The sequence below is a fragment of the Rhizopus delemar genome, genomic scaffold (assembly GCF_000149305.1).
Source record: "Rhizopus delemar RA 99-880 supercont3.2 genomic scaffold, whole genome shotgun sequence".
In the NCBI taxonomy this organism is placed as follows: domain Eukaryota; kingdom Fungi; phylum Mucoromycota; class Mucoromycetes; order Mucorales; family Rhizopodaceae; genus Rhizopus; species Rhizopus delemar.
This window is the reverse complement of record NW_027137828.1, coordinates 3,274,496-3,296,642: the sequence shown is the minus strand read 5'-3', so window position 1 is coordinate 3,296,642 and position 22,147 is coordinate 3,274,496. Positions and strand designations below refer to the sequence as shown.

At 39.6% G+C, this 22,147-nt stretch overlaps 8 protein-coding genes across 8 annotated transcripts; 5 read left to right on the top strand and 3 right to left on the bottom strand.

The window, feature by feature from the left end:
- Nucleotides 1–972: 972 nt before the first annotated feature.
- Nucleotides 973–1,830, top strand: RO3G_03529 (uncharacterized protein; the record flags this gene model as incomplete). The annotated part of the gene is made up of 1 exon (XM_067658119.1): nucleotides 973–1,830. One exon carries the CDS (start codon nucleotides 973–975, stop codon nucleotides 1,828–1,830), a length of 858 nt encoding a protein of 285 aa, XP_067514220.1.
- A 1,568-nt stretch (nucleotides 1,831–3,398) lies between these two features.
- Nucleotides 3,399–3,488, bottom strand: RO3G_03528 (uncharacterized protein; the record flags this gene model as incomplete). Its single annotated transcript, XM_067658118.1, has 1 exon — nucleotides 3,399–3,488. The coding sequence occupies one exon, from the start codon at nucleotides 3,486–3,488 to the stop codon at nucleotides 3,399–3,401; it is 90 nt and encodes a 29-aa protein (XP_067514219.1).
- A 1,399-nt stretch (nucleotides 3,489–4,887) lies between these two features.
- Nucleotides 4,888–5,316, bottom strand: RO3G_03527 (uncharacterized protein; the record flags this gene model as incomplete). Its single annotated transcript, XM_067658117.1, has 1 exon — nucleotides 4,888–5,316. The coding sequence occupies one exon, from the start codon at nucleotides 5,314–5,316 to the stop codon at nucleotides 4,888–4,890; it is 429 nt and encodes a 142-aa protein (XP_067514218.1).
- A 2,618-nt stretch (nucleotides 5,317–7,934) lies between these two features.
- On the top strand, nucleotides 7,935–8,974 carry RO3G_03526 (YggS family pyridoxal phosphate enzyme; the record flags this gene model as incomplete). Its single annotated transcript, XM_067658116.1, has 6 exons — nucleotides 7,935–8,024; nucleotides 8,074–8,163; nucleotides 8,297–8,363; nucleotides 8,489–8,545; nucleotides 8,605–8,744; nucleotides 8,801–8,974. The coding sequence occupies 6 exons, from the start codon at nucleotides 7,935–7,937 to the stop codon at nucleotides 8,972–8,974; spliced, it is 618 nt and encodes a 205-aa protein (XP_067514217.1).
- Nucleotides 8,975–9,658: 684 nt separating this feature from the next.
- RO3G_03525 (uncharacterized protein) lies at nucleotides 9,659–10,630 on the top strand (the record flags this gene model as incomplete). The annotated part of the gene is made up of 1 exon (XM_067658115.1): nucleotides 9,659–10,630. One exon carries the CDS (start codon nucleotides 9,659–9,661, stop codon nucleotides 10,628–10,630), a length of 972 nt encoding a protein of 323 aa, XP_067514216.1.
- Nucleotides 10,631–11,248: 618 nt separating this feature from the next.
- On the top strand, nucleotides 11,249–15,707 carry RO3G_03524 (uncharacterized protein; the record flags this gene model as incomplete). The annotated part of the gene is made up of 8 exons (XM_067658114.1): nucleotides 11,249–12,236; nucleotides 12,286–12,690; nucleotides 12,793–13,138; nucleotides 13,196–14,343; nucleotides 14,385–14,618; nucleotides 14,666–15,248; nucleotides 15,301–15,440; nucleotides 15,634–15,707. 8 exons carry the CDS (start codon nucleotides 11,249–11,251, stop codon nucleotides 15,705–15,707), a joined length of 3,918 nt encoding a protein of 1,305 aa, XP_067514215.1.
- A 341-nt stretch (nucleotides 15,708–16,048) lies between these two features.
- RO3G_03523 (uncharacterized protein) lies at nucleotides 16,049–16,807 on the bottom strand (the record flags this gene model as incomplete). The annotated part of the gene is made up of 1 exon (XM_067658113.1): nucleotides 16,049–16,807. One exon carries the CDS (start codon nucleotides 16,805–16,807, stop codon nucleotides 16,049–16,051), a length of 759 nt encoding a protein of 252 aa, XP_067514214.1.
- A 2,219-nt stretch (nucleotides 16,808–19,026) lies between these two features.
- RO3G_03522 (uncharacterized protein) lies at nucleotides 19,027–20,798 on the top strand (the record flags this gene model as incomplete). Its single annotated transcript, XM_067658112.1, has 6 exons — nucleotides 19,027–19,060; nucleotides 19,111–19,558; nucleotides 19,627–19,666; nucleotides 19,846–20,063; nucleotides 20,122–20,417; nucleotides 20,497–20,798. 6 exons carry the CDS (start codon nucleotides 19,027–19,029, stop codon nucleotides 20,796–20,798), a joined length of 1,338 nt encoding a protein of 445 aa, XP_067514213.1.
- Between the last annotated feature and the right edge of the window lie 1,349 nt (nucleotides 20,799–22,147).

The following is a 22,147-nucleotide window of genomic DNA, read 5'->3' as shown; positions in this document are numbered from 1 at the left end:
GCATAAAAAAAGCAACATGAGCATAGAATTTGATATGCAACAAACTCATGAAAAAACTTTTTTTTTACAGCATATCACAAGTATTTTTAATTCATTATTTCATGTCATCTTGTGAAAAATTCAGAGATGGATGATGGTCTCTTTCTTTTTTCTCTCCTCTCTTTCAATGTGTGCCTAGGATAACATTGCTTTTCATCTCTCATTCGCAACGAGTCCATCAGTCCATGTTTTGTATTCTTCAAAAGAATGTTTACAGCAGTGGCCTATACTTTAATGCGATAGTTCTGTTCTGAATGTTCAATGGCTGTCAAACAAATATCTTTCTTCATCAACAACAAGCAAACGACACATCCTTTTATTGTTTTGTCAGATGCTAGTGAAACAAGAGAATTTTTGGGGGAAATGGGGGGGGGAAGAGAGAAAGTGTGTGAATTTATGGATGAACCAACAAGGAATTCGATGATAAAAATGTAAATAAGCCTTGGATAGAACAAGCAAGGTCTTTATATAAAACAAACACTTTCTCTCTCTTTTTCTTTTTGCATGAGAATAAATAGATAAAAAGAGAGAGAGGAGGGTCATGCTGCCACCTATCGTGTTCTATGAGTAATATGATCTTTTCCTTTTTCTGTTATTAGAAATTAAGAGTAATAAAATTCAGTGTGGATATCGAATAGACTCTTATTACATCACATCTCCCCCTTTTTTTTCTTTCTTTTCTACCTGCCATTTTATTATAAAATGTAAACAGAAATGGAATCATGTATCACAATGAATCTCATCTTTTTGTGGCTCTCCACTTCTGGTAACCCAAAAACAATAAAAAAGCATATGACGATTCATTTGGGTATGACAAATCGCGTTTCAAACTTTACGTTGAGCCAATTTCTCATTCTCCGTCTTTCTCGTATGATATAAAAGAGGAGGAGGAGGAGATTTATTTTACTTTTCTTCTTCTTTCATCTAATTTAAATGCCCATCATCACAACTTACCCTGTTCATATTAAGGACAACGACATGTATTCTGACCTGATAGAACCCAACCAAGAAAAGGATCAAAAGCTAAGAGATGAACTGATCAAAGCAGCCACAGACGGTTTACAACAGCAATCTCTTTTAAATAAATACAAATCACTCATGTCTGATCTTGTGGTGATGCAAAGTAAAATCGAAGTCTTGCGTATCGACATCACAGCCTCTGTCAAGGCAATAGAGAGCAAAGAAGGCCCACTGTCTCAACCGTTACTGGTCCATTTTGAGAAAAGATACGAGAGTCACCAATCGGATTTGAAACATTTGACATATCCGCCCTATGTTCCCTTGAGCCCATCTTCTTCCACCACTTCCTTTTCTCAATCCTCCATAGAATACTCACTAGCCACTCCTCTACAGAACCACCCTCTCACCCAACCAGACCCTCTCACCCTCGTCCCCGATGATGACCCGAGTTGTCAAAGTGTGTTATCTCTCGAATCTTCACATGCTCTCCTCGATCACTCTCCGACATCTTCAGAACGCCATCCAGACCACTTTTCCTATCCAAATTCACTCTCGAACGAAAGAAACGCGCTGGATGACACCCTTGACTTTTTGGATACACTCTCTGTGGACGATGGTGGGTTCAGAAAAGACCTTTTGAATCTACTCGACCGTTATGAAAAGCCACAGGCAAAGAAAAGGAAGCGATGTTTCTTGAAACGCAGCTTGACTACCTTGGCCTTGTTCACTTGGAAATGGATCCGATTCATGATCGTGATGAGTTTGGCTGTCTTGATCAGTTTAAGGCAAAGATACAGTGAAGAGGAACAGCGGTCGATGCGTTCTCACTAGATTTCATTCAACGATATACCCCCCCCCCCATTTCATGTGTGTTTAACAAAAAATAAATCATGGTTCATCATGAATGCAATCCATCCTCGTTGCATGGTTTAAGAATAAATTGATAAACCCTTTTTGTCACGCATCGCCTGAGGTGATCCCATCTTAATTTAAACTGACTCAAAACAACTTTAAGTTTTGTTTACATTCAAATCATTGACTCGTTGAATTCGATTCACAACATCTCGTCTTTGATGGGATTCAAAGACATCATCACTCACACTGCCCTTTCTTGACCCAATCACCCCCCCCACGATCCCCTTTTTGATGAATACAGCAGACAAAGGATGGACATGTCACTTTGAAAATAAATGTTCACTCGTTCTTTCTTTTGTAAATCACACAATCCATTTTGAAAGCATGGATTGGTCAAGTTGTTTTTATTTACAAAAGTAGACATGGTTCTATTCAAGCCATTCATACGTTCTAGTGGTCGTGTTTAAATGAGATACGGTGGCTGGGCCAAATATAAATTGTCTATTTGTAAATTCTTGACGAGAGATAGCATGCATAGGTCCATAAAAAGGAATATTTATTCTACAAAATTAGTTGAAAACAAAAAAAAAACAAGTCTCGACTGCAACCCAATGGTTGTGATTATGCCAACTTTGAATCATTGAGAAAACACACTATTTTTTTTATTTATTCCAAAAAAAAAAAAAAAAAAAAAAAAAAAAAAGACGCTTGATCTATGTGGAAAGGTATGAAAAAGAGTTTAGTGACTTGCTGTCACAACATCCTTTACTCAATCCCCCCCCTTCTTAACTTTTCAACGATGGACCTTGGCTATTCTTTTTTTTTTTCTTTTGAAAAAAAATGAGTCTATTGTTGAACGTCGACAGTATTTTACAATGCAAGCACATCTGATCAGGCAAGGCTTCATCTTTACATCGAACACTTCCATGGAGCCGGTGTGAACTGAAACCTGCTGACATGAACCCAATGATGAAAGAGAGAAAGAGAGAGCAAAAGAGGATGTGTTGAAAAGAGTGTAAACAAAGGATGCAGTGTCAACAAGAGATGAAGCTAAAAATGAGACATGCTTTTTGTTGGTTTGTTGTTTCATTTTACATGTCCTCTTGATTGAGTGCCCTTTTTTAAAGTAGCCCACTTTAAACACATTTTAAAAATGGACAATGTCCCTTTTTCTCTTTTTTATCTACATCCTTCTGTGTTTTTTTTTTTTTTTTTCTTATCTTTTATACAAACAATGGTCTGCCTAGAGTAAATATTTACATAAAGTCTTTACTCTCTTCAAGTCGCGTGGAAAACAAAATGCCATAAATAGTAATGATTCCTACCTTCTATTTATGGAAATCTCACCCTCCCCTTTGGAGGGTGCGTTCGGTACTGGAGAGAATCATCATGGAAACTCGTTCGTACATGATAGCAACATGTGTAAGTTTAAGCTAGATTCCTTGATTTAAACTCAATGTTTCACAAAGGTCTATTCTATCAAAGCAATATTGTATTGAGTATTGAATTCTAAGGCTTTGGTCCTGTTGAACAAATCAGTCGATCTACTCCCATGGACGCGCTCGAAAGAAGCCATCGCGTTTTTGCAGCACTGGACTTTTGGAAGCAAATTGGCTTTGGTGAGAAGCAGACATGGGTCTCTGACCTATAAAAATCAGAATTCTTTTAAAATAGTCACTGGTGATGAAGAAAAAGGAGGATATAGACTGTCCATGGATAGTCAGTGTAACAGCTGTTTGGTGGTAGCAAGCAAAAAAAAAAAAAAAAAAGCATAACTATGAGTCATCTCAAGGTACACTACACATGTTTTCGGAAAGTAAAGAGCACTTTTTTGACATCAGATGGTATCCACATCATTTATTGAATGGATGAGTCAAATAACAAAATACATTCAATTAGAAACTTATCTGGTCGCTCTGATGATTGTGGGGGGGGGATATCTCAAAAATGCTCGATTTAAAGACTTGTTTAGATGTTATTCTACATTTAGATGATACTTTTTAATCCAGCTCACCTTTTTCGTTCTCTACACACATGGTATTCCTGAAAAAAAAAAAAAAAAAAAAAAGGCTAGAAAAAAAAAGGACCACTCTATTTATAATGAATGCACTGCTTACCTCCTTGACTATCAGACAGATTGTCTAAAGTGGATAGTAGAGATTTATATATGGAAAGAATAACGTAAGCATGCTCTTTTGTACAGAACAAGCTACTTTTTGTATTCAGAGAGCCCTCTATCTTGTCTTCACTCAATAAACAGGTTCAATCTTTCGTTTTTCTTTCTATTTGATTCACTCTTGGTTGCAAGCTACACACTCAAGACCACACCAATCTATGCTTCGCCATAGTAGACTCATTTTAACCACTTGATTTCATGGTTTGATCCTATCACCAGATAAGTATCTAATGCCACTAGATTACCTTTCGTTGATGTCAATGGTAGATCAATCATTCCAATAAACCACAACTATCCGTTTTTTTAATTGCTTTTCACATTATTGACATGAGAGATGCTTGGTAAAGAAATCGAAATCAATGATTTTTTTTTCTCGCGTTACCAGTGTCAACCAGAGATCGATTCCTTCACCATGTCTTTACTTCATCCACATTCATAATCTGCCCCGACGATTCTATCTTGGTCCCTCTAGTCGACAGTCTTGATCTTATTTGGCCCCAGTGATGCATTGTTGTATATGTGTGTGATGATGTGATTCATATGGCTAACAAGCATAAAGCAACCAATCTCTCTACAGATCTGAGAAGAATACCATCTCGAGGTAAGCAATTGCTGAAGATCATAGTGAACGCTTGGTACTTGTTGACGGTATCCGATCTTTGCTATCTTCTCTCTATGGTACTGCCATTCCATATCAAGTTTTCATCCAACTGTTTCTTTTAAACCAGGATGCTACCTTCACACGCAAGCACTTGTCGCTTACCCTGTATCAAAGACCCCAGCAACATCAAACCAACCCTTCATCGCTCGGTATCCATCCCAAAGGCTTCCTGCTGCCTCTTGCCTCCCGTTTCTACTCACACATGACTCACTTTCAATTTGGATCCGGGGACTTGCGAACCATCCCTTCCCATCTTTTTGGATCCTTCAGCCTGAAAACTTCCTTGGTCGTCCTTTACTCTTCTCTGCCAACCTCTGCTGTAGTGGGTGACACCTCCTGCTGTGACACAGCTTGCGAGCTCTATGCCTCTTTTGCTTTTTACAACTTCCGAGCAAAGACCCTCTGTTTCCTCATCGGCTGTCCTCTCTTGAGCGAACACTCCTCCTGGTGGTGCAAGGGATCGAAAGCCGCATGCGGACAGGGATGTCCTTTGGCTGGAAGGACCTCCAGTGTGACTTTCTGCAAGCCAGTGACTCACAGAGGCGTTGGGCAGTGCATTCAAAAAGGGCCTTCCTGTGTCGTCCGGTGATGTCACTCGACTGGATCCCTCCCCAAGTCTGAGCATAAGCGCTGTATCTGTAGGAAGATTGGGTTACTTTATGATCAACCAATGGCCCAGTTCCCAACCTCCTGAGCTACCTCTCTCTCTTTTTACCAAGTAGCAAGACATCCTCCCCGGTCTTGATAGGCAGGATGGAAGACCATGCACGGATGAAGGCCTCGCTCCTTGTCTTCCCACCCTCCTTGATTTCTCCATGGATCCGCGGTAGGCAGGCTGCTCACTGAACTCGAGGCCCCTATCGCGTCCAAAACGACCTCCGCCCCACTCCGTTTTCTCCCGGAAGACGACGCCTGGTGACCTCGAATGGATGTCCACAACCCATCTCTCACTTTCTGTATTCCTTTTTGGCTCTCAAACGGGGCGTCATTGAGTCCTCGCTTGACTCGGTTGAACTGAGGTGAGTGATGGGGATCAAAAGACGGGTTCGTTCGCGTCTTTTGGATGATAAAGTGGATCTTCCATCCTGTTTGTTTCTATCCTAAGCTTGAAATACAACACAGTTTACATGATTTCTGTCCACTTTTGTATCCTTCTTCAGCAACACACAAGCAAATTACATCTTTTAGCTCTATGCCATGCTATCCAGAAGAGAACAAACAGAAAATTATTTCTCTGTAAAAAATAACAAGACATTCATTCTCTTTTCTTTTTCTCTAGGTTGCGCATTCCAATAGATCAACATTTTATTTTCGTCTAATTAACCAAATATATACATTGTGCTTATGCCATTCTATTTTTTTTTATCGATTCTTGATTTTACAAATTACATATTAGGTTTTCTATAATTGGATCAAACATGGTTTAGAACCCTGAAGACAAAAATTAGCAGCAGTTACACGATCAATGACTATCTGAAAATACTGTAGTCAAAAGTCATTCTTTCTTGTTTAAGCTTTCTTACACCTTTGCTCTTGTTTATTTTATTTATGTGATAAACAATGCTTTTGATAGCATCCATGGTATATACAAAAAAATGGAGTCATTAGCTGGTTTTTTTTTTCGTCAAGAGAAAAATATGCTTTTTCTTGAATCCAATTTGGGCAATTTCCTTTTTTAGAGTATCGTCCGTTCCCTGACAAAGCCCCTCCACCCTGAAACTTGTTCAATAAGCATCCGTCATCTCTTCTCTTGCCTTTTCATTGTAACCTATTTTTATAAGATGCAGTTTAGAAAAAAGACGGACCAATTCAACTTGCATTCAAAAAAAAAAAAAAACATGGTTTTTTTATGATTGGACAAGTGTCTTTATTGTTTAACGTAGAACATCAAATTTAAGGTTTAGCTAAAAATGATTTTATTTTATTCTATTTTAAAACTTGAATTTGTTTATCCATTTTATTATTCATCCTGATTGTATCAGCCATCTGAATTCGCACGCGTTTTCTTGTAACACGGCTTTTTCTTCAGAAGCTCCATCAAATCCCCAAGAGAGATGAACACTGGTTTCATTCTTGGCTCTTGCTTATGTAATGAATTCGTGTAACGAGCTCAGGCGTTCAGACTCTTTTCGTTCAGCTCACTCCATGTCGGTTTCAGTTTGGAACAAAGATCGACAATCGATCGTCAAACGCGTCATTTTCCATGTCTTGACCGTTTGCTGTTGGCATTGGAAAATGCATCTCTTTAGGGAGGGCGGTTTGTGTAACTTGGAGGATGGCGTATGGCCCATTCAAAAGAGCCAAGTGGGAAATGGATTATACGTGTTCATCCAAGGAGAAAAAAAAAAAGAGGTACTCAAGCCTTGAGAAACACGACATGTTTTCAGGATAACCTTCGTTCTCTCGACAGTATTTGCATGACAGATTCTAAAAGTCCCCTTTTTTTATGGCGTCATCTGTTGATATATTCAAACTGGGCATTAAGATTTATTTTGCACATAAATTTAGAAGCAAATTTATCATGAACCCTGCGTGTCGACTTTTCTTTTAATAAACAGGGTCTTTGTATCCACAAACAGCCTTGCTGTCAATCATTGAAAGAAAGAGACAGGAAGGACGTGTGAGATGCGGACTATTCAGCCCTCTGATCACTATATAAAATGTTATGGATACAATGGCAAGTGTTATTACTAAAAACTAACCTCGTTGTAGTATAAGGGCTTGAAAGCCATTGGATATTGTATTCTTGTTGATGGTGTTTGTCGCATACAAAAACGAATACAAAATGTACATTTGTGGTAAGAACAACTGATTTCTTAAGCATAGCTTCTTCATAGCAAGTCATAACCAGATGACTCTTTACCAAGTATATTTTATAGTGGTATGGCTAAATTATTCATTCATCTCTTGATGCTCCATCGGAAAAAGGAGTTCTTATACAGCTCATCCTTTTCTGACCAGTTACATAAAATTCAAGACGAAGAAGGCATTGATTGGAAACATAACCTTATTCTAGACAGAGACTGAGGGTAATGACTCTTTCTGAAGAGTTTTACGTTTGCAATGGGCAGAGCAGTGAATGATTAAATCCATACACAAGGGTATAATTGCATTATGATTTATGACGCCCTTGTACTACTGTCAATTTTTTTTTTTCTTCTTTCTATGCTTTTCACTTTTTTTCGTGGCTCGAAATCCGTTTTTCATCCATCAGTTTTTTCATCATTCAACAGTCGAAATATAATGTCATTACAAAGAAAGGAAGAAATCGTAGAGAATTTAACCAAGGTCAAGAACAACATGCAAGTCATTTTGGATAAACAACAGCGACAAGTAAATTGCACAACAAAAAACGATTGACTTGTCATTAATACAACGTTAGGCATGTTTAGTTGCTGTGAGCAAGTATAAACCTACTGAAGACTTGATGTATGCTTATGAAGCTGGCCAACGTCACTTTGGTGAAAATTATGTAAGTTTTTCACTTTGACCTTTTTAATCACTTGTCTAACAAAAAATAAAGGTACAAGAATTAGTCGATAAAAGTCAAAAGGTAAAACTATTTTATTTCGATTGCAAAGAATAAGATCATAACAAAACTACAGTTACCAAAAGATATCCAATGGCATTTTATTGGTCACCTTCAAAGCAATAAATGCAAAACTGTCGCAGGTAAAAGAATAATTCTATACATAACTTGTCCCATTGACCCCTCCAAGCCATTCCAAACTTATTTGTGGTTGAGACTGTGGATAGCAGTAAAAAGGCAGATACATTGGACAAAGCATGTAAATCAGTTGAACGAAAGGATCCTTTGCGTGTATTTGTTCAAGTAAACACCAGTGAAGAAGAAGGTAATCAGCAGCAGAAAGGCGTATTGAGTTTTCCCTATTTACATTTATTATGTTGGTAGCTAAAAGTGGAGTGTCTCCTGCTGGCACTGTACAAGTATGTAAACACATCATGGAAGCATGTCCCAACTTGAAGCTTCACGGATTAATGACCATTGGTATGTTTGGCAGAGATCCTTCTGAGGAAAACCCTGATTTCAAGGTATATAAAAAAGACGATCGGCTCACTTTGAAATAACACAAAATTACGTTCAATAGTGCTTGGTTGAATGTAAGAAGCAAGTAGAAAAAGAATTGGGTGTAAAAGATTTAGAGTTGAGTATGGGCATGTCATCGGATTATATTGGTGCATTAGAAATGGGTGCTACTAACGTTCGCGTTGGCACAACCATTTTTGGTGGAAGATTGCTTAAATCAGAATTAAATAAATAATGTTCATTGAGTCTTTTTAAAATATGTCAATTGTACAAACAGTAAACTACATTAACAGTGTCTTTTTATAAAAATGATGCGTAAGTCAAGCATGAATTAAAAGACAAAGAATGTTTATTTGGTAGGGTTTCATAGTTTGAATAGTGTAACAATAATTCTACTACTTTAAAGGTACACAATGTTTTTGAGTTACAGGAATCCTAGTGAATGAAATAGCGACCTTCTTACAAATAAAAGTGGGAATAATTAAATGAGTAAAATTAAAAAAAAGTGACACTAAATAATGAAACGTATTCAAATGATGTATACACGTGAATGAGACCAGGATATTGCCGCAAAAAATATTATTGTAAAAATATAGAAATGGAAAGCATGAGCTATCGTTGTCACTTCGTCCTAAAATAGAAGCTTGATTTCTAAATATGGTAAATATCATTTCAAGAAGCATGCTAAGAAGCTGATTTTTAAAACAGAAATTTAATCCAATCAAATGAATATCGTGTCCATTGGTTCCACCCCCCCTCGCCTTGCAACTTTTTTTTTTTTTTTTTTTTTTTTTTTAAAATAAAATAAAATTTTTTGTTTTCAAACACCTCTTTCTTCCCTTCACTTTCCCTATCACTTTTATTTTTACCTTTTTTTTATATTTCTTATTTCTTTCCTCTTTATTTTTTAATATAAAAAATGCAAGCAGAACATATTGAGGATTTACCTGCAGATATTTTAAATAAGCTTCGAAATCTCGACTTAGAATTAGCGGATGGAGACATTACTCAAAAAGGTTATGATAAAAAGAAAGCTAATTTATTAGCAAGTATAGCTACTACATCTACAACTACTACTACAACTGCAGAAGAAGAGTCATTTGAGGACCTTGGACCTGAGCCAAGCGCTGCTGACGTGGTTGATTTTTTAGATTTTTTACCTTCTCCAACTCATTCACCTCGTGAGTCAGAAGGCGCCTCCTTGATGGAAAGCAATCACTTGAGACTTCAACAAGAGCAACAACAACAACAACAACAACAACAACAACAGCAACAAGCTATTATGTATCAAAACGGCTCACCTAACATGAGACCTATGCAAGCCCCTCCACAGTATCGACCTTATCGACCATTACCTACACCTAATAACCCGCCTTACTACAATAATAGTCCAAGTATGGGATCTCCACTTCCGAACAATAGGCCTTACATGGTAGTTCGTAATAACGTTGGATACCAGCAGCCACCAGCACCACCTCAGCAACCTCAACCACAGCAGCAACGTCCACCTGGAGCAAACCCTTACATGTATCCAAATAACAGATTGCCTCCACAAAATGTCTATAGACCCGCCAATACCTCAGTCTATCAAAGACCTATGATATATAACAATACTAATCCAAGACCTTCCAATTTACCTCCACCACCACAGCAAAATATTAGACCCATCTATAGACCCACACCACCTCGACCTCCATTTCAAAACTATCGACCTCAACCACAAGCACAGCAACAGTATGTTCCTGGTAGATCTCCTGAAATGCAATATGGTAATGTAAGACCCAATTATCCTTATGCGGGTGCCAATCGATCACCTTCTTCTACCCACGCAAGCATAACAGGAAGATATGACTATGCTGATCATCAGTCTGTTTATTCCGCAAGGGAATAGAGAGAAAGACGAGGGGAAATCAGTAAGCTAGCATGAATTTACTTTTTTTTTTATTGTTCCCTTATTTTATACGATTCCCTTTTTTTCATTCTATTATTTGTATAAAAGAGAAGCATCCATTTGTAACTTTCTAGTAAGTTCATTTAAAAAACAAGACTTCCTTTTATATTATTAATACTGTTTCAATAGTTACTTTATTCTTTTTTTATCTCTCTCTCTTTTTATCTGTTTTGCTTAATCCCTTTCCAAAAAAAATAAAGGCTATTCGTTTTGGTATGAAGAAAGAAAATAAGCAAACAAAAAGGAATTAATTTTACTTTATATACAGTTTCTTTTGATTGCATCGCTTGCTACTGACTTTCTTTTTCTTTTCATTTTTCCTCTCTCTCTCTCTCTCTCTGCTTGAATCCTGTTATGCTTGTTTCTGATTTCTTTACAAAAAAAAAGAAAACAAACTGACATTTTATTATTATGATAGACACACTTCCTAGAGTACAGCAAGCCTCCTCCATACGAAAGACACCCTCCATCACCTCCATTCATCCACCACGACCTATCCAAAGCAAACCAAGTTTAAAACGAAAGACAAGGGGCCAAAACAAATATGAAAACGCATCCATGGTGAAATCCTTTCAAAACGTCGAGCCTGTTCCACCCATCCTACGAGCCCAAGAAGATCTTGAAGAGCTAGCCGGACGGCAGATGCAACCGACCCTGGCACGCGAGATCCCGTTCAAGGTGGTCGACATTCAGGACGACAAGATGGAGCCCGATCAATTTGATTCCCTGGGTCATTTATTTCGACATAGAGCATCGAGCAGCCAAGGAAGGGTCATCCCGGCCTTTACGCTGGTAGACCACAAGGGTAAGGAGACCACGTCGCTCACCTGGGAAAAGCTCTCGGCGCGTGCGGAAAAGGTGGCCTTTGTGATCCGAGACAAGTCGGGTCTTCAGGTCGGTGATCGTGTGGCGCTTTACTACAGACGATCCGAGATGATCGATTTCACCGTCGCTTTCCTTGGCTGCTTTCTGGCGGGCATGGTCGCAGTGCCCATCGTGACAGATGACTTGAACGAGTTTTGGTTCATCTTGCGCGTCGCTCAAGCTCACCTCGTTCTCACCACCGACAGCCAGCTCAAGACGCTCACCAAGACCTTGAAGGCCAAGAGCATCGATTTTCCCAAGGACGTGGACTGGTGGTCGACCAATGATTTTGGATCGCTTTATACGCATCAGATCAAGTCAGGACACTATAGCGCGATTCGGTCTACCCCTCTGGCCTACATTGAATTCACGAAATCGATCAATGGCGAACTGAAGGGTGTGGCCGTTTCTCATCAGACCGTCATGCGTACCTGTCATACCTTTACCGCTGCCATCACCGATACGGTCGTGGCGCTGGCTGAAGACGGATCCCCTTCGATCTTACCCAACTGGGACTCTCAGGGCGCCGATACCATCTTGACATTTATCGAACCGCGCCAGCAGCTCGGCTTGACCGTCTCGATCCTGGCCTCCATCTACAGTGGAAGCCACACGCTGTTTGCAGCACCCAGTATCAAAGAAACGCCAGCCGTTTGGATTTACCTGGTATCAAAGTATAATGGTAAGATCTGAAAACACGGTAGTACAATTGTACTTATCTTGATCATTAGTGACCATCGGCCTGGCTCATTATCCAGGCATGTATTCCATCACCAAGCAATACCAAAAGAACACAAAGGAAGTGCAAAACTTTAGCAAGAAAGTCGTGCCCAACCTATCCTCTCTTCGGCTCTTGTTGATTGACACGCTGATCGTCCGACCCGAGATCCATGCTTTCATTGCTACCCATTTGCTGACTCCCTTGATCAAGAACCTGGCTCAATCCCCTGCAGAGATCATTACGCCCATCGCCTCTCTCCCCGAACACGCAGGCATGATGGTCAGCTTTAGAGATTACCTCGGACCCGGCCTGCTAGAAGAATACGAGACGGCTGAGGGTCTCAAGAAGGTGTTTGCCTCGGGTCGATCGAGAGAGGTGTGGGAGTGTACGTTGGATGCACACGCCTTGAGAAGAGGTAAGGTCGTCGTGCTCTCGACCGGAGAGTGTGAGGAAGAAGGGGGCTATCGCGTCGGTTCACACGGCTTTCCATTCCCGACCTCTTCTGTCGCGATCGTAGACCCCGAGACCACGCTGCTTTGCCCACCTGATCGGCTGGGTGAGGTCTGGATTGACATGCCTGCCCTGCCAGATGGTTTCTGGGGTATACCTGCCTTGACAGAGGCTGTCTATCGTGCGTCGCCCAAGGTGGTGCCAACCGAGACACTGTTTCCAGAGAATATCAAAGGGTCCTTTGTGAGAACAGGGCTTTTGGGGACCTTGATCGGTGGACGTTTGGTGCTCTTTGGTCCTTATGAAGAATGCATAAGACAGCAGCAGTTGAACGAACCACTGGGTATAGAAGAAATTCATTTTGGTAGTGATTTGGTCTCTACGTTATCAAAACGGTGTCAATTGGATGCTTGGTAAAGAAAAAAAAGAAAAAAAAGAATTGAATAGGATGCTAAAGATGTCTTGACTAGTACATTGTTTGCTATCTTTATCAATCAACAATACCTCCCTGTGCTTGCGTTTGAATCCAATGGACCTTCTGAAGAACTCACAAAACAAATAGAGCAAGTCACCCAGACCCTACTCACCTACCACGGCCTTCGCGTCTTTACCACGCTTGTTGTCAACCAAGGCATCTTGCCACGCCAACTCAAAGACGGCCACAGCACCATCCACCCACTCCAGACCAAACGCCGATTCCTTTCTGGCCAACTCCCCATCACCTTTATCCAGCTCGACGTGGACCGAACGGTCTTTAGCGATGCCTCGGCCGACACACCCAACGTGTGGCTGTCGATGATGGCCGCCTACGACCGTGCGCTCTCGATGCAGTTGATCTCACCGCGCAAACGACCCCAGCACTCGGGCATCGAGATGATTCAGAACGCGACGGACGAACGATCGAACTATGACCTGTCGAAATTCACCAACATGGTCGACATCATCCTCTGGCGGACCTCACTCTACCCGGACGAAAACGCCTTTGTGATTGTGAACGGCAGCAGCACGAAGCCGATCAGTTGGAAAAAGATGAATGGACAGATCGCTGGGCTGGCGCATTATCTTCACAAGAAGATCCAGCTCAAGGCGGGCGAGAAGGTGCTCTTGCTGCTACCCTTTGGGATCGATCTGGTTCGGACGTTGTATGCTTGCTTTGTGCTCGGTCTCGTGCCCGTGGTCTGTCCAGAGGACTGCGTGAAGCCCGAGAGCCTGTCGGATGCCATCTCGGATCTGTCGATCACGACGTTCTTGGTGAACGCCCAGTCTGAGGATGTCTTGAAAGCCAACAAGGCCCTCGGCGCCCTCCTCCGCAGGCAGCGTCTGGTGCATGTCGAGAAGGCGTCCAAGTTCAGCAAGCTGCTGGGACCCGAAAGTGGTTATTCTGTACGATCTGAGTGGACGATGGATAAGTCACGCTCGGCCATGATCTTGATCCATCCCTCGGTCAATACGTACAAGCAAGATTATGTCATGTATGGTCATGATACCATCATGGCCCAGTGTCGCACTCAGAAATTGACGTGTCAGATCAAATACCAACGGCCGCTGATCGTCACCGGCCTGGGTGGGTTTGAAGGATTAGGGTTACTACATGCTGCCTTTTGTGGTGTTTATGTCGGTAAGGAAAGATGACTTCACATTTATTTATTTTTTACTAAGAGAGATCCCCCCAAGGATGTACCACGATTTTGATGCCTACCCTGGAATTCAAAGAGAATGCCTCGGCTTACTTTGAGCTGATATCCAGAAACAAATGCTCCACTGTCGGTGCGAATTACCCACTCTTTGATCAAGCGATCAACCGGATTCACCCCTCAAAACAAAAACAGATTCCTCTCCAAAACACACAAAACCTCATGCTGGCCGTCTCCAGTCGAACAAAGCCTCGATTCTGTAAGTGTTGTCGTTAAAGGGATCTTTTGCTGATGAGCCAATTTTAGATGAAAAAGTCACCCGGTTCTTATCTCTCAGTGGGCTCGAACGGGAGGCGATCAATACGGTCTACAGCCACCCTTGGAACCCGATGATCACCACACGTTCTTATATGCTGATCGAGCCCATCTCGCTGATCGCCGACTTTGAGTGGCTTCGGCAGGGCATCGTCCGTCCGTTGTCCCAAGCGGATGATGCGAGTGGCGTCCTGCTGCACGACTCGGGTATCGTGCCTACCAACACCATGATTGCCATCGTCAACCCCGAGACGCACACACTCTGTCCGACGCATGTCATTGGCGAAATCTGGGTGTCGTCCGACAGCAACGTCAAGGGCGTCCTCCATCAGGGTCAATTTGAGGCGACGGTGCAAGGAGCCGATCCTCGTATAAAGTACATGCGAACGGGCGACGTGGGCTTCCTGTGGCATGTCCAGCGCCAGACGGTGAGTGGGCCGGTAGAGGAAGGACAGTGTTTGTATGTGCTGGGTCATTTGAGTGAGGTGATCATGTCCAAAGGATTGCTTCATTTTGCGGTCGATGTGGAAGAAACGGTAGAGACTTGCAATGCCAACATCTGGTTGGAAGGATGGTAAGGATGCGATGGACAGATAAAGTACAGTGGGATTGATGCCGTCTTGTAGTTATATCATTCAAGTCGATCTGGAGATTGTGGTCGTTGTCGCCGTCAAATCCAATGACGCTGCGATATCCACTATTCCACTGATCGTCTCTGCCATCTTGGAAAGACATGCGTTGTTGGTAGACACAGTGGTGATTGTCAGTAAAGATCAATTGCCCAAGAAACATAATGGAGAAAAGAGAAGGAAGCAGGTTCTTTCGATGTACATGAAAAAAGAATTGTAAGTTCAACACGAGAGTTCCCCCTACCCTTTTTTATACTAATTGGTTTCATCAGAGCCGCTATGCATGTCTCTAGAATTAAAAATCAGCATCAACCCATTCATTTACCACAGTGGCATCATCATTTGCAAGAAGATACGGCATCTGTTATATCATTCACAACCAATCTGGATGCAGAAGCAGCTAGTGTTTATAAACCGCTTGTCCCAGCCGCCTCGACTCGATCACGTAATTCGAATGGTGGAGAATCCATCACGGGCTACAGTGCACTTTAAGTGCTGCATAAACACCTTTTTTCCAAATAAAGTGACTGGAATTTTATGTGTTTGTGATACACCTCTTTTCACACGCTTCTTACGATTAAAGAATATTTTTATTTTAAATTTAAAATGACCCAATTGAGCACATAATCACTTCTGGGATTGAATTGCCCGGGTCAGATCGAAGAAAGGATAAAAGAGTGCTAAAAACCTTTTTGATAGTCAAAAAGGAAAAAAGGAAAGGGAAGGGAAGAGGTATAAAAGAACTCTAGACCTTGTCTAGGAGAGGGTTGTGGTGGCTGTAAGGGGGAGCGAGTTCAAAAGACTCCAAGAAATTGAGGTCTATGAGCCCAGATTGGAGAAAGTAGTTAGTGACAGCGTTGTAAAGAGGAGCCTTGAGACGGCGGAAAGCAGAACCAAGTCGTTGGATGAATACATGACGAGCAAGTTTGGTTTTTCTCTCAATGGATTCATTGAGAAGCGTAGGATCACGAATGATGGTGGGGCTCAGAGGGTCAAAGTCGTCACGAATAGTGATTTTGTGTTTGTACAGCTGAAAACGGAGCTCAGGTTCGAAACCGGTATGGATAAGGAAGCTTACCACATTTCGATCTGAATATTGAATATCCAGAATGCGGCGTGTGTTAATGTGCAAGTCACGAAGGTTAGCACGGAGTTGATGGATGGGGAGGCGACGGTGAATGGGAACGTGGATAAACGTGAAGCTGGAAGGAGCAGTAGGAGAGGAAAACTGCCGAGCAATGGCAGCTAAACTGTGTTTGGGTTTGGGTTTCGGAAGCTTAGATACCTTGGTTGTGGGAGAAGCAGCATCATTGCTGGGGGAGCGTGGTCGTTTGGAGGAAGGGGGAGTGGATTCAGAAGGAGGGCTGGAGTTTGCAGTTGGTGTGGGTTCAGAGGATACTTGCTTCTGCAAAGAAACGTTTTCCTGTTGCAATTGGTGTATCTTGGCATTAGCGATTGCGAGTTCATTTTGTAATCGTTGAATGGTTTGAAGGTGGGTGGACATGATGAATTATTTCCTTAAAAGGAAAGAATTTATCAAAAGTGTTGGGGAAGCGAAAAAGAGTTCACACGCTTCTTACTGTATTTTCACTTCAATTTCGACCAATAAAAAATAAATTACGACCAAAAGTGATGTCTCATTTCGACCAAATGAACTTGCTTATTTCGTCCATTTGTGTACCTTTATTTCGACTAAATTAGAAAGAACTTTTCGACTAAAAATAAAAATAAGTTCGACCAAGCTGCAATGAGCTTTCAACTAAAATTCCTTTTATTAATTTTTTGTTAATGAGTGAATCTGGCAACGTCTACGAGTTTAATGATCAAAACAAATTTCAAATGTATGAAGTTTTCAATACAGAAGTCTCAAACCAAGTTCAAAAATCACAAGTTAACATAATGGAAGAAAAAAGAGCTAAGAAGAAAACTAATAGACAGCAGTACCAGAATTACACAGAGAAAGAAAAGGACAAGGCTATCCAGACGTATATGTTTATTTCCCTTAGTTACAGCAAGGTTGGAGAGAAGTATGGTATACCTGTATCTACCTTGAAGTCTTGGGTTCAATCTTCATACTATAAGAAGTCAGGGCAGATCAAAGAAAGGTGAGCCCGCAAAAGTTGTAGTAGCAACCACCAGGGGACCGTCAGTTTCCATACTAGGCGCAATTTGTTCCCTTGGTGTCGTCAATGTTGGGCTGAAGGTAATTAAAGCTGGTACAAAGTGGAAAGAATTCATGGCATTTCTTATACACGTCATGGATGTCCTTGATAAATACAACTTGAAGGGTTGCAATTTAGTCATGGATAATGCACTTATCCATAAACCTGAAAAGATCACAGAAGAGGTCAGCAAGAGGGGGTATAGAATAATATATCTTCCATCTTACTCCCCTTTCTTAAATCTAATAGAAGAGCTTTGGGCCAAGGTAAAGACACTTGTTCGCAGATCTCCAATGACAGATCGCGATAACTTGATAGCAAGGATAAGAGAGGCTGCAGAGCAAGTGACTTCTGAGGACTGTCAAGGCTGGATTAGGCACGCTGAATCCTTCTTTGAGCGTTGTTTAAATAAAGAAGAACTTCTTTAGTTCGACCATGCAGTTGAAAGCTAATTGCAGCTTGGTCGAACTTATTTTTATTTTTAGTCGAAAAGTTCTTTCTAATTTAGTCGAAATAAAGGTACACAAATGGACGAAATAAGCAAGTTCATTTGGTCGAAATGAGACATCACTTTTGGTCGTAATTTATTTTTTATTGGTCGAAATTGAAGTGGAAATACAGTGATTATACGCGCACGATTTTTTCTCAGCCAAAATTTTCTTACACCATTTTTTCCCATACCTCCCTATTATTTTGCATATTTGTTTATTACTACGCGAATATATCGACCAATTATAATACTGATATTACTTTGGTTTCCATGAGATATACTAACAAAATGTTTATGACAGATAAAAAGATATGAAGATTAGTTAAAATTACCTTTCTACATCCATTACAACCTCAAAATCTTTCGTTATTTACGTGATACAAATATTTTAAGGAGATAAACATGAACATTCCTAATTCCTACCTCCTTAAACCTAAACATTTGGTTACCCAGTAATATCTACTCCATTCAGCATGCGTAAGACAGAATGGTGTTTCTAAGGCAATTTTTGGCTGAGAAAAAATGGTGTGCGTAAAATTACCCAAGAAAAAAAAAATACCTGTATCCAACTTCCGAGACTTGTTGTCATTGGTTGATCCACTGAAAACCACTTGACAGCCAGTGTTTTCATGTCTACCTAAATCACTATATATCATGTTAACTGTTATATCGCCCAATTACCTATACAATATATCTTTAGTAAATAAAAATATGTCTTTATTTGAATTCAATAAGCCATTACTTTTCTTTTGTCTAATTCTAATGTCGATTTAAAAGTTTCAATTTAACATTGTGCTGAAACTAACTTATCAAAGATATTCAGCTAAAAACTATGTAGCAACTAGTATTTTAACAAAGAAAGATGTTTTGAAGGTATTCGATTCCATCATCTCTAGTCACAAATTCTCTCCAGTGCTTGAAAAACTGAAGCAGGTAAGGATAAAAAATGTTACACGGATATCCTTGAAAGTAACTTGAGCGTTATTTGTTTATGAAGAAAGGGCAAAAAACAATTTATTCCTCTTCTCTCTAGTAAATAATTTCTTATTTCTTCATCAACTTACTATTATAATGTCACCTCAAACGTTGATAGGAATAGGCGATGGTAATAAAACAGTTTCTATTTTATGCACTAGGATACTAATTTTTTGACAGAAATAACATCAGCGTTACTTGCTGCAGCAAATCAAGAAAGGATGGTGGATTGGAACACATTTGTTCTTGAAATGAAAGAGCAAATTATCAACCACTACGACTGTACCAATTTAAATAGTTACAGAGCTATCTGGCGAAGATATTTCAAAGGTAGCTTAGAAAAACTTCAGTTGAAAGCTGCAAACAGCATTGAAGACGTTTGGAACTCTATAGTAGTAGAAGAATTGAAGCAAAAAAGATCATCAGCAAATTCATCAGAATCAGAAGGCACACCGTATTCTAGTAAAAGTAGTACCAGATCACTTGATTACCAAACAGCCCTCACACCTGAAGATATGAATATACTTGAAACTAAGCACTTAAAATTAACTAAAAAGTGGAAACTTTGTTCAGGAAGATATGTTGAAGACATCGTTTATGAGGAAGGAAAGAATTATGCGTTTGATCAGTAAGTGTTTTAAATACCGTTTAGGAATGACTTGAACGTAGACTAACAAAGTGTTAATAATATAATAGTCCTTTTCATTCTTATATCATTTCTTTGGATGATGAAAACGTACAGAAAATAGTTACCGCTGATGAATTAGAAGAGATGACCGCAGCAAGCGGAAAAAGTGATTTAGAAGCAGCATTACCATCGCATATAAAAGATTTGTTACAGAAATTAAACATGAATGTATGAGCGATCAGTCTTTTTTTGTTAAATAACGGTATAGATGATTAATTATTTTTTAGTCAACGTATGAAGAAATAGAATCTTGTTATAATAATATGTGCTTCAGCCGTCGTACCCACCCCGAGGAAAACTGGCTTGTAGAAAGCATATTACACTACATCGAATTATTCTATGACTCTACTTCTGCACGTACCTTTGCTAGCGAATCAACATTATTTGATGAGATGTATTCTTTTGTGAAGACTTCAAAAAAGATCAATAATACTATTACAGAATTGTAAGTATTGTCTTTTGATGCCATCATCTATTCCTATTTACTAAACTTTTTAACGTAGTACCGCACGAAGCAATGCTTCAAGTGAGAGTAAGAACAATTCAAGAAGTATAGGTTCTACCTCTAAAATTAATCGTCAAGCTGTTGGGGATATCTCTGATTTGTCATTTATATACTCGAACAATGAACTTGGATGCGTTGAGATTGGCCTTGCTGATAATGGAGGTAATGGTACGAAGGAGATTAATGAAAAAAATATCAAAGTACCAAAGATGATGCGTAATTTCTGCTGGAAGCTAATTAATGATTATAAAGTCGATCCTAAAGAAATTAAAGTTGTTGGCTTTGTGATTAGCGGTATGTATATACGTGGTAATAATTAACTAATAGCTTCAAGCAAATTGAACTAAATGATGCCTTTTTTTATGTTCATTAGGACACTATATGACAAATACCATCATGACATTTAAGCATGGATCAATTGGTTTGATTTATAACTCTAATCGCATAAAAATGCCAACTACGATTAAACAGATTTCAAGACTTCTTCCTCGTGCCTTGAAGATTGCATATAATTCAGCAAGAGCAATCAAAGATACAATCAGATATTTAGATACAGCATGTGAAGATGACCAAGAACGTACTGAAGAGCAACTGTATTTTCCTCCCTCTTTTGAGACAGTAATGAAAACTAGTAGTAGTAAAAAAAGAAAGCCAAATCATTCATCTGAAGCATAACTTAACTTGATAACTTACCGTTATTGTTGTATTGTTATTGCTATTATTAATTGTCCTTCTATTTATGTACTACTACTATTATTATTACTGGTGTCATTGTCATCATCATTTGTTATTGCTGTCATTCTTATATTATTTATATCACCTATATTTTCATCACTACTACTGGTATTGTTATCTTTGTTGTCGTCGTCATTGATATTATCGCTGCTGGTTGTATTCTTACTACTTACTGGTGCTATTATTTTTATTGCCATATCTGATGCCCTATTGCTGGTGTTTTTATTTGTCTCTGGTTATTACTCACTAGTGTTATTGTTTATATTGTTATTATCTGATGCCCTCATTGCTGGTAATATTATATTTGTCTGGTCATCAGCTTATGTTAATGTCATTACCTGCATTCATACATATACGTATTGCTATTATTTCATGCTATAATAATTACTGGTATTGTTATTTGTATTGTCGTCATCTTATATAACAGCTGTTGGTATTGCTTCTACCGGAGTTGTCACTTTTATATCATCAACACATTGATTTGGCTGGCTTTTATCAGCAATTCGTCTTCATTTTCTTTTTACCTCTTATTGTTCATATTGATTGTCTCACTTTTTATACATATTTTTCACCACCGTTGATTTTTTGTGTAATCTTGGGTTTAAGTAGCGACTTTGTACCATCATAGATTGCGCTTCCTTTTTTGGATTGTGTTATTTTAAGAGTCAGATTATGTTTTAAAAATAACGACGAATAAAAATCAAATTGCCATTTTAAAATAGCTCGGTTTTCAAATCAATTTTTATTTGTTGAGCAAAGAATTTTTTTCTTCATGTGACTCGCTTTTGTTTTGCATAATTTAAATACGCATGTATTACGCCTACTTTACTTTTTTTTCTTTGCTTCTTTTGCAAACACTACATAACTCCTGATGTTAGGATGTACTCTGTCTTTATGAGACCTCTCTCCTTGGGGAAGGAATTTATGTCGTGTTTGTAGTGCAGAACTTTATACATTTTCCTGATGTTAGGATGTACTTGAACTTGCTTGTGGGAAATCTCTCTCCTCGGGGATGGAAAATGTATTTAGCTCAATAGTGCACACGCCTGGCTGTTAGGATGTACCGTTTACCTCTACTGGGTCTTCGCTCTCCTAGGGAAGGGTATGGGGGTCTGGGGGTACTTTTTGGGATTAGATTTGCTCTCACCTTCACGCTGGTTAATCCTGTGAGTATCAAACATCTGTTTGAGAAACCAAGAAGAGCTCATTAGATTATTTATTATTTTCGAATTTCAAGATCAATAAATTTAATAAACTTAACATCGTTTTAATAAGATTACTTTTCTCAT